The 12,021-nt window shown below is 28.4% G+C and overlaps 1 protein-coding gene and 1 non-coding gene across 2 annotated transcripts; one reads left to right on the forward strand and one right to left on the reverse strand.

Annotated features, from left to right (window-relative positions):
- Positions 1-3,625: 3,625 nt before the first annotated feature.
- Positions 3,626-6,402, forward strand: LOC105110334 (Putative methyltransferase family protein). The gene is made up of 8 exons (XM_011005334.1): positions 3,626-3,886; positions 3,971-4,036; positions 4,188-4,254; positions 4,366-4,466; positions 4,981-5,025; positions 5,120-5,440; positions 5,525-5,627; positions 5,936-6,402. Exons 1-8 carry the CDS (start codon positions 3,764-3,766, stop codon positions 6,013-6,015), a joined length of 906 nt encoding a protein of 301 aa, XP_011003636.1. The 5' UTR covers positions 3,626-3,763; the 3' UTR covers positions 6,016-6,402.
- Positions 6,403-6,837: 435 nt separating this feature from the next.
- On the reverse strand, positions 6,838-6,909 carry TRNAP-UGG (transfer RNA proline (anticodon UGG)). Its single transcript has one exon. It is a non-coding gene; the product is annotated as a tRNA-Pro (tRNA).
- Between the last annotated feature and the right edge of the window lie 5,112 nt (positions 6,910-12,021).

Genomic DNA, 12,021 nt, shown 5'->3' on the forward strand with positions numbered 1-12,021 from the left:
TGCACATTCTACTACGACCACCAATCTACGGCTGGATTTGAAGTCCCAACTTCCAACCAATGTAAGCATCCGACAATGAAGTTGCACTAATCCCTTTTCACTCTCTACTGTCAGCAAAGTAATTAAACCCGGCGATGACTCTTCACTCGTTTGGTTGCTGGTTATATGGTTTTGTCCCGATAATTCAAAATAAAGTCAATTTTCTCTCTTTAAAAGAAACATGGTTAAAGAATATTGTTTTAATTTTTTTTAAAATCAAATCAAGTTTTGACTAGATTGATCAAGTTGCAAGTTAACTTACTAGATTACTAAAAATTTAATTGGATCAATTTTTATTAAATTATTTTCAAATTCAACTCAAACTTAATTTTAAATCGACTTACCGAGTTAGACCGAATCAAACTATGTTTAATAATTTTATTTTTTAAATTAAATATGATTTATGTAACAATCCTAAATTTTGAACATAAATTCAACATAATTGGCATTTCAATTACGTGAAAAACTCAAAAAAATAAAAATAATTCTAACATGATTTTGATAAGCTTTCTCTAAAATATCAATATCAAGATATCAACAACACAACCAATAAAATATTGCAATCATTATAGCCATAAGATTTAACTATCCCATACTTCATTTATATCATCATGTCACCATAATAGAATATATCGATCCTAACAATTCTCACTTTGTATTTTTATAGCAATCTCAACAATGTAACAATTAAGATAAATAAAATAAATAGTCTGTAAAATTCATTATAAATAAATTTATGCACTCTTAAATATATATATATATATAAATATATATATATATATATATATATATGCGTGTGTGTATATATAAAAACAAACCCATAATATTGTAAGGGTTTTATAAGTAAATATTAATAACAATATTACATGTATCATAAATCCTATTATAGTTTATATGACAAAATTAATCCCAAATTTTACATTGCAAAATAGATTAAAGGTATAAGTTTACTTCTTCACCTCCCAAAACAAAAGATTTACTAACATTATCTTCTACTTTGCATGAAGTTATGATATATCTAATAATTAACATAATATATATTTTAAATAACCCACACAATTAATTTATGTAATTCATATAACCTGCTTTTTACTTTTTATTTCTAAACAATTATAAATTACTGCTTATATTTTCTCTAAAGAATTTTTTCAAATTTAATAACCATGCTATCAGTTGTACTAATATTATTGACACCACTTAGATAACCAATCAATTAATTTCATGGTTGTTAACTATATAGACGTCATTAATTTTATCTAGGATAACTAGTTAAATATTAATCCTAGTCATTAAATATACTAATACTAATACTAATAGTTTTATTCAAGATGACTAGTTAAGTATTAATTTTGATTATTAGACATATTGATATCACTAGTCATATTCCAAGAATTTAGTCAATTATCAATCTCCGTTGCTAGACTTATTGATACCACTAGTTTCATTTTAGATATCTAGTCAATTTTTACTTTTTCAATATTCATGTTAGAGTTAATATAATAACATAATTTAATTAAATAAATTATAATTATTCAACATCATGAATTTAAACATAATAAATGATTGCAAGATAGCAAAAATCCCCTACTACTTACTAGATCTTGTGGCCTCTCCAATATCAACAAAAGTAATACATCATATATAATTTAATTATTATAGAAATCCAATTTCATTTTCAATTTTCATTTCAAACCCAAGTCTCAAATCAATGATAAGGAAAACACATGGTTTTCTTGCTTAAATATTCTTCATTAACATGTTATTTAATATACTATTTTAAATCATGTAGGTAAGATTACATATATTTTCTTCACTTAAATCAAATCCCTCTTCCTCTTCCTTTTCTTTACTTTTATTAAAAGTTGGCTACACATCTCATATAAAAGAAATATGAATTTTCTTTACAATAAAATCCCTTACCCTAAACAAACTCATCAATTTACACATTTATGCAAAGTGTTCTCATTAATTTGGTTAAATCAAATATTATGACTTTATATTACATAGGTTGAATCCACCTCCCAAGAAAACATATTTTCATTTACAAATTCCAAGCAATTTGGCACATAATTTATACATTGTATATTTCACTAAACATATTATAATATAATTTTTTCTACAACAACTAAAAGAATCCCATCCATCATTCTTTTTACCCTTTCAAAAATTAAAAAAGAAAGAAATTCTTTCAAGTTTCTTAAATTCCTCACACATCATACACATTATTATCTAAATTTCATTGAATCATTAATGAATCAATCATTAAATCATTAATTGATCAATCACACACGTTATTATCTAAATTTCATAACAATCTATACAACAATTTATTCCTCCAATCTATTATTTTTTTCTTTTGAGTCTTGCCCAAACTTATTATGAAAAAAAGAAAAAGATACATGGCTTAATTCAAATTTATCATAATTAACACTTCATTCCTACTTTACCCTTTATTTTTAGTATATCTAAACATAATTCAACATCAATTAAATTAAAAACTCCATTCCATTTTTTTCTTCCTTAGCATGTGGCCAAAACCTCTTTTCTTAAGGACTGCATGCGTTTTTTCTCCTTTTTTTTTTTTGCAATTAATACATTACTCATCTATTTAACATCTAAATAACACATTTCAACATGTCAATTTAACCAATCAATTCAAGTTCCCTATATAATCTTTCTTGGCTGAATGAGAGTACAAGGGGAGGACATCTTTTTTAAAATTTTTCACAATCCAAGCATTACCTAGTTATTTTATACCTATCCTAATACAATTCTATCTAAAATTTATAACAATTAAATCAAACAAATTTAAAGCCATATTCTAAACCTTACCAGAAACTTCCTTCCCTAAGGAATGCATGTTTTCTCTTCTATATTTCTTGGTCAACACTTTACTCATCATTCCACACATGTTAACATGTTTCAAGCATCAAATAACCAATTCAAATAATTTTTTTCTTATAATTCAAGTTTTCCATAATGAACATCAGTACTAAATTCTCACAAATACATAACAAAACTTTTAAATTAGCTTAGATTAGAATTCTTTACCTCGTAATGCTACAAAAAAGAAAATATAACAATGGAAGGCTTTGATTCCTCTTTGTTCTTCAATTTCTTTTTACCACCCCACTCTTCCTTTTTTTCAAACTTAAACCCATAAAAACACCACAAAATCTTCCTTTAATCACTAAAACTCTTTATTTTCTTATTATTCTGTCCTATTTTGTTAAGATTTTGTGAAGAAAAAATCATGAAAATATCAATTATATATACATATCAAGATATTCTTTAATTTGATATACTTAAATTCTCTATTATGGCCATTTGAAATATTATGTAATTTTTTTGTTATATATTTTTTAATTTTAAATATGAAATAATAAGATGAAAGTAAATTCATGGCAATAAGAATCATAAGAGTAAATCTAATTTTGATTTAAAATTTTTCTCAAACCAATTTAGATATTAAATTTATTTTTAAATAACTCTAAGAACATATTTCTATATAAATATAGTAGATTTAGGCAATTTAATAATTAACCTTAATGGCGTACTATAGTCCATGGACCACAACTACGATTTGTCCACTAGCCCAAACCATTAAACGAGCTTAGTAACAGCCTGCAAGTCCAAAACCATAAACCCCAACGCTTGCAGTTTCCCTGGTCCCTGCAACTCCTAGTGAGGGAGAGCTCAAAAAGCAGGAAGATCCCAAGAAAAAATGGCCACGAACTCAACCTTTCAGTTATTCTCTTCATCATCCGCAGTGTCAGGGTTCTTTGATTCTTCTACAGAGCCTCCTCTCCCCCCCCCTCCTCCTCCAGTCGAAGTTCTCTCCTCTGAGGTATCACCCATCTATCCATAAGTACATCCTTCCATCCATCAATACATTAATACATACTGATTGACTTGAGTATGATTTTTACAGGTTTCTTTGAATGTTAAATGCTCTGTGGAGCCGGTTAACTTAGAAGATGGTCTTACTTTACTCAAGGTCAGTTTTTTTGCTCGTGTTGGAAAGCTTCTATTATTTTTCGAAACCTGCTTATTGTTAGGTGTGCTTGATAGAGAATGAAAGTTTGGATTTTGATTTGATTAAAGTGAGTTGTGAGCAAATTAATTTTTGGGTTTTGTTTTTTTTGTAGGGAAGGGTTAGTACCAAAGAGGTTTTTGGGTTGCCTAACTCAGATTTAGTACCTGGTGTATATGAAGGTTTGCAAAGATTGATTCTTTTTTGTTGCATTTACTTGATTTATTGTATTCTTTTTTTGTTTTTATGCTTTCTGCTTTTGTTTATGATACGTTTTGTTTTTTGGGATGCAGGGGGGTTAAAGCTTTGGGAGGGTTCACTAGACCTTATTAAAGCTCTTCAAGCAGAGGTTCAAAAAGGCCATTTATCGTTTAGTGGAAAGCGAGTTTTAGAGGTGGGAACATAATTTTCAGGTGATTCTATGCTATTTTGCATTGCTTCAATATGCTGATACTATGGTTTGGCTAGAGTTCGTTGTTGTTGACTGCTTTAAATCTAACCCTTGTCGCTGCATGAGTCGAATTGCTGCTACTTTTATTGTTGGAACTTTATGCATTTTGGGTTCCTGTCAGTAGATTTTAGCTGTTGATCTTTTGTGTCATCTATTCTATCAATTTAATAGTGAGATATGGTTCCAGGGCTTATTTTTGTTTTAAATGTGAACTGTAAAGCTATGCAAAGCCAGGGAGCTGCAGAACTTCGCCTCAAACTATAGGTTTTAGTCTGTAAGCTTGCAATTTTAAGGGAATTTACTGTTGTTCTTGTCAAGATTTAGCTGAGAATATTATGAAGGGAGAACTTTTTGGTTATCATGAACGAAGATTGTGAAATGTTATGAGACATATTTCTTTTATTACATCATCTCTCTTTACTTGTTTCTTCTTCCTGAGTCTCTGCACTTGTTTCAGCTTGGGTGTGGCCATGGACTTCCTGGGATCTTTGCGTTCCTTGAGGTAAGTTTTTGCATCTTTTACATCACTATTTTAGATGAAGTTCCTGATCTGAAAAATCGATGTCGTTCTTGAGCTTCTTGTTCTGCTGAATCAGGGTGCTAGTGCTGTACATTTCCAGGATTTCAATGCTGAAGTCCTTCAATGTCTCACCATTCCCAATGTAAATGCCAATCTTTCAGAAAAATTGAGCCCTTCTACATCAGAAGATGCAAGTTCTGATACTGAAGGAGAACTACGTTTCTTTGCCGGTGACTGGAGCCAAGTCCATCAATGTCTTCCTCATGCTAACAAAAAAGAGGACGACCTTAGTTGCAGCTCAGGGCATAGTCCACATTCTGGTTATGATATTGTTTTGATGGCAGAGACAATCTATTCAATCTCTGCTCAACACAATCTCTTCGGCCTTATAAAGAAGGTATTGCTTGATCGTGTTACTGGTTATTCTCTCTTTTCTGTCACGAACTTAATAGTTTTGAGCTCTGAAAGTGTTCATTTGCAGTGCTTGAGCCATCCTGATGGAGTTGTATATATGGCAGCCAAAAAGCACTATTTTGGAGTAGGTGGAGGAACACGACAATTTCTGTCTATTGTAGAAAAAGATGGTGAGCTAGTCCTTTCAAGATGATTGTACAATAGTTGAGTCCGTGCAGTTGTGATTGATTCTCCCCCTGTCGCTCCACCCCAATTCTGTGCTCATGCAGTATCTCCTTTTTAGCTGTTTCATGTACTACCATCCTTATTTTAAATTGTTTCTACATAAAATTTAACCCTGAATTATGTAAATGCATGTTGCCTTTGTTGTCTGTCATTCTTGTCGCCTCATGTTCTCTCATGCTTTAACGTAAAGATACACCCATGGAGGTTTTGTATATGGCAATATCTCAGTAGATAGCAATTCTTTTTTAATCAGGTGCTATGGCTGCAAGTCTTGTTGCTGAAGTTGCAGATGGATCGTCTAATGTCCGCGAAGTGTGGAAGCTCTCAATTTAGCAGACCAAGACCTCCAATTAAGCTCTCAATGTCTAATGCAAGATGTGGCCATTTGAGCTCCCATATGTGGGTATCAAATTCAATAAATGATACCTGGTATTCTAAGAACATGGCTGGAGATATTTGTCGATGCTAAATTATGTGGCCATCACATTTGCTCTCTGCACTGCACAAACTTTTTATTTAAATCTTCTGAGATTGTATGTCAAGTCTAGCATAGCTGACCATAGATAGTTGCAATGAAATTTTGCTGAACTTTGTCCAAGAATTGCAGTTATTTTGCTTAAAATTTAACGAACTGGGAATCTGGCTGGACATCTTTGTTTCATGGTTGTCAATATTTGGGCTGCTCTTATAATTTAGCATTTGTATTCCAGCTTGGGATTATATGCTGCTTTATTGACGAGTCCTTTGTGCTAAAATATGATACTGATAAATCTTGAGGTTATATACAAGTGTTTAAAACTGGACGTTTTGAATGAACTCACATTTTGGATATAAGTACTTATGTTTCCCGATCCCTGGCCAGGAAGTTAATATCAGGGCTCACTTTTATTTGATATTGCGGTTTAATTATGTTTTGAATTTTTTTTAGCTTCAAATTAATTTTTTTTTATGTTTTATAATTATTTTAATGTGTTAAGATTTAAAATATATTCTTTACTGCTGGGACTGGGAGCAGATCGGTCGAGTTGAGACCCAAAGATAGCAATTTGTCAAAACTCTCAACGTGCGTGCGATGGTAGCGGTATACTAACAGTCTTGGGATAGTATATCTAAAATCTCACTGCCTTCTGGATAAAAAAGGAAAACCTGGTAGAGGGGGCATTCCGAGAATCGAACTCGGGACCTCTCGCACCCAAAGCGAGAATCATACCACTAGACCAAATGCCCTTGTTGTTGAGCTGCTCACTTTTATTATATTAAAATTATATGGCCAATTTGGTCAAAGTGATTTGAGTGATAGTTAAGGAAAGTTTGCCAAATATTGTTCAATTCTCCATGATATCAGGGATAACACTATCTGAAAGGCAAAGAGAATTAACTATTTTTAGTATCCGCAAGAAATTGTGCCATAAATGGCAAACACTCCATGCATATGCTATATATATATATATATATATATATATATATATATATATATGCCAGACCTTGCTTTTTATTGTCACCGAATCAATATATATATATATATGCCAGACCTTGCTTTTTATTGTCACCGAATCAATATTCTTAAAAGAACAACATTTGTGTATGTCTGCTCTCATCATAATTTAACAATGTCAATGTCCAAAGGATTGATGGCTTTTGGTGTTTTAATGCTCTTGATGACTACGTTTGTTGCAGGAGATGTAGCAAATACCATTACAAACGAACCAAAATACACAAGTTACGAAGGGCTTCCACGTTGTGACCCAGAAAAGAATCCCCAATGCCTCCATCCAGTCGCTCCAGGAAGAGGTTGCAAAGAAGAAAATCGATGCAGGCACGGCTAGGGAGAGGAGCTAGCTAGCTAGTGAATAATATTATAAGCTAGTTCTAAGGCAATGCCAATTCAAGGCCAACCTCCTTGTATAAATTCTTACTTTTTCAAACTTTCATGCTAATAATAGGATGATCATCAATCGATCATCTGTTTCTCTAAATGGTTTTTTCGTCTCGTGTTGTATTTATCCCATAAGATATATATATCTTTCAATTCATTCATGAGTTTTTTCCCATTAATTACATGCATTGCAATAGATATATCATATGTTGCATTGGATATTGCATGCATGAGATGTTCCTTTACTTAACTCCTTGTTACACCATTTGATGCGACCTAGAATCCCACTTGAGTCTTAAAAGAACTGTAGATCAACTTGCATGGGATGGCAACAAATTATGTGCTTAGCTCGAAGTGTTTATCACATAACTTTTTTGAAGAACTTCAAAGAAAAGGACTCAAAACCATTAGGATCCCAAGGATTTCTAATGGAGTAAATTTGGGAATTATTAATCCTTCTTAAAGTGAAAAATTTGTCATGGAGGATTAATAAGGGCATTGTTCCTCCAAATGATAGCCTGGTTGTTATTCAAAAAATGATAGCTTGAGTATTGTTCCTAGAGGTCTCAGATTCGACCTAGTTGTGGAATTCACGATGAAGCAACCCATATAAATGTATTAAGAATATTCAACATACAAAGATTATTGAATTTACAAACAATCGAGATGCCATGATCATCTGGATATGAGAATACATTTATCTGTTATCATCCATCTAGGTTTTTGAGAATTAAGTAGTAGTTTATTCCTATAATTTCTTAAAGCATTAAATGTTATCGGTGCATAATCTTTAGAGCATGTTGAATTTTTTGGCTGAATATTTAGGTTGAAGCACATCGAGATAATGCTATGCCAATTTATGAAATCCATTCCAATTTAGGGTTGATCCTTCATGTCCAAGAGTTGTTGTCACAAACATACTGTTAATTAGAAGAGGCCACTGTTTTCCTGCTGATGACATCCTTAGTCTTGGGCTTTCGTCGATTAGAGTTAGCCTTGGTACCCAGATTAGAAGTCAAATCTAGAAAAATGACCTGTGTTTTGTTGAATTGATTTTATTACAATGTAAAATATGATGTTAAAGTATTGTCATTATATTTTAAAGAACAAAGAACAAATTCATGGCTTGACATCATAGAAAGAGAAATAATAAAAAATAATAATCTTCAATTCCCATGAATAAAAATATAGAAGGATGAAATCTTAAAAAAAAAAAACAATGAAAAAAAATATTAAAAAACAAAACACTAGTAAAATAAAATAAGATTGTCAAGACCTCCTAGTAGGATCATGTAGATATAAATAAATAAATGAAGGATAAAAAATAGCAATTAAAAAAATAAAAACTTCATTTGAAAAATAATTTGAGAGGATAAACAATTTTTTTGAATTGAAGGGCAAAATTAAAAAAACAAATCAAATTAACAAATGAATCCAATATAAAAATCAAGAGAATGTGGACCGAATCTTAAAAAAAATAAAAAATCAATATAAGGATGAATTGAAAATAAATTAAAATTTGATTAAAAGACTAAATTAGAATCAAAACATTAAGAACCAAATCTTAAATATAATCAAATATTGATTTGAAGGGAAAAATTAAAAAAAATTCATATTCACAAAAGAATTTAAAAAATAAAATATCAATTTCTAATGAACTCAATAATAATAGCTGGAATCATTAAAAAAATAATAATAACTATAGTCAACTTGATTTGACCTTTAGAATTTGTGACAAGAATCATAAGACTGAATCATAACATAAAAAATAAATTTATTGATGCTTATAGGTGGCACTAGGCTTAATGGTATCTAATCTAATTTTTTTATTAAGAAAATAATTTTCTTAATTGATACTTTATTTTACATGAATTGTTTAAAATAATTTTTTTGATATATTATTTAATTAATAGCCCTTCTCTATAATTTTTTTATGCTTATTTAACCTTTTTTATATTGCAATTATTTTTTTTATGATAGAGGATGTGTTTAAATTTTTTAGGAAGTTAATACGATTCATTTATAAGTTTTTTTAAAACATTTGACATAAATTGAATTTGTTTTTATTTATTTTTAAATTGATTTCTTATAAGATTTTTAATATGTGAAATCTTATATAATATTTATTTTATTTTATTCATGCAATTTGAAAAGTTAATAGGAATAGAAATTTATTTTGTTTTATGTTTTTTATTTTGTTATTCATCATTTTTTTATTATTGTTTTATTATTATTGCCTTATATTTTTATGATATTATTAAATTAATCAAGATTTAACTAGGTTATTGAATTTCTCTTACTTATTTAAAAACATAAGCATTTCCTAAACTTTCTCCTTTCTGGTTTAAAAATTAAAGCTGAGATGTCATATGAATATTGTATAAATATATTTAATGAATATTATATAAATATATTTTTATAATATCATTTCATTAAATTAATTGAATTTATTAACCTCATGACTTTTTAAAAAAAAAAACTTTCATCGTTATATTTTTATATAATAAAAAAATATATAGGCCAGGAGCGTAACATAAACTGCCTAATAGTGTATCAATAATAACAGTTAGACTGCATCATAAACATAAAGTTACATTACAAAACAAAGAATTATAATAGCACTCAATACAAATAACAGTTAAAACACTATACTACGATTAGGTCAAATTTTTTTAATGTAAAATAATATTCAAATGATGATAGTGCTTTTAAAAGAGAAAACAAATTGGACCCATATTATTTATTTGAATAGGTTAAATATGATTGCTTAATTTACTAATATAATTATAAAAACAAACTATAATTATTAAAAAAAATGCTTGCTAATATTAAAAAATATATTCTTTATTATTAAAAATATTCAATCATTTTATTTGATAACAAAGTAAAAAATTGAATTAAAAAAATAATCTCATAAAAAATTTGAATTTTAATTATTAGCAAATAAAAAGCTATGACAAGTTGAAAAAAAATAAATTTAAAAAAAAAACAAAAACCCTGAATTTATTCAAAACAATCCCATGCAAAAGAAATAAATAAAAAATAGAGGTAAAATCTCATAAAACTAAATAAAAAAAGATGAAATTAAAAAAATAAATTAAAAAAATACTAAATAAGAACCTTAAGTTTATTGGAGTTAACTCGACTACTTAGAAACCTTAGATAAAAGATTAAAGACCCCATAAAAAAGATAACATTAGAAACCATAAAGCTAAAGACTTAATAATTTATTGTCAAAAGATGAAATTATATATAAAATAAAATCTAAAATAAAATCAAAATCAATTAAAGCTAATTTTTAAAACTTGTAACCTGATTTATGAGACCAGGTTACTTTATAGAAGACAAACCAATAAAAATAAAAAATAAAAACTTTCAATTATATAAAATTAAAAAAATAATAATAAAAAGAATAACAAAAAAATCAGATAAAAAACTAAATGAAATAAAGTAATAAGAGATGAAAGTGAAAACAAAATAAATAAATAAAAGTTATAATTAAAAAAATAAAAATCAAATATGATAGATGAAGAAATTGAAGAATGATGAAATTATAAAATAATAAAAAATTTATAAATTATCCCATATAAAATAAATAATAATAAAAAAAAATAGAGATCAAATCCAAAAAAAATAAAATTAAAAGGTTGATTTGAAAAATTAAAAAATTTGGTGTGAGAAATAAACTAAAAAGAAAACAAAATAGAAAGAATAAATGTCTCTTATGCCAAACTAGAGGTCTATTATGTATATACACTGTCCAAGTATGAAAGGGCAGCACGCGCAATCTAAAGTGACCGAACATTGCTCATGTGGTTAAGGCGTGCAATGCACATATCAACTATTTATTTTAATAATATTAATATTAATTAAAATATTAAATTGTTTCTCCATACACTTCATTATAACAAAAATATCATGATGATCAAAATATAAAAAAATATCTAAATTCTTTTTTTAGAAATGCTTTAGTCATTTTATTGCTTTGAAAAAAAGTAAAAAGACTAAAACACTTTTATGTGTTATTTTATTGTTTTTTATTTTAAAGATAATCAAGTCAAAATTATAAAAAACACATTTACTTCCATCCAATTTGATAATACTAATTTAATTTAATGAAAAGACTATTTTACTCCACAATCTTCATTTTATTGGTTGTTATTATAGAGAGTAGAAATATAATTGCACTCTTTAAGCATCCATGGTGAAAGCATGATCCCATTTAGTTTTTTCTTTAATAAAAATGCTACAGAAAACCTCTCATTCTCATTGACAAAGGACCAAAAAGAGACTTAGTTTTAGGCTTTGCGGCTGAACATTTGAAAGCTAGTTCATCTTGTTCTATCCATATCACCACCAAGTTGATTTGTTATTCTAGCTTCAAAAATAATAACTGACTTACCAATTATATATATATATATATATATAAACCCAACATGGAAATCAATTACTAATTGGTAACT

Source organism: Populus euphratica, unplaced genomic scaffold (assembly GCF_000495115.2).
Source record: "Populus euphratica unplaced genomic scaffold, PopEup_1.0 scaffold323.1, whole genome shotgun sequence".
NCBI lineage: Eukaryota > Viridiplantae > Streptophyta > Magnoliopsida > Malpighiales > Salicaceae > Populus > Populus euphratica.

What these genes read in the sequence shown, in the direction of transcription:
- LOC105110334 (XM_011005334.1), top strand. Translation starts at nt 3,764, where the DNA reads ATGGCCACGAACTCAACCTTTCAGTTATTCTCTTCATCATCCGCAGTG. An exon ending in AGTACCTGGTGTATATGAAG is followed by an intron (nt 4,255 to 4,365) that starts GTTTGCAAAGAT and finishes TTTGGGATGCAG; the next exon opens with GGGGGTTAAAGCTTTGGGAG. An exon ending in GGATCTTTGCGTTCCTTGAG is followed by an intron (nt 5,026 to 5,119) that starts GTAAGTTTTTGC and finishes CTGCTGAATCAG; the next exon opens with GGTGCTAGTGCTGTACATTT.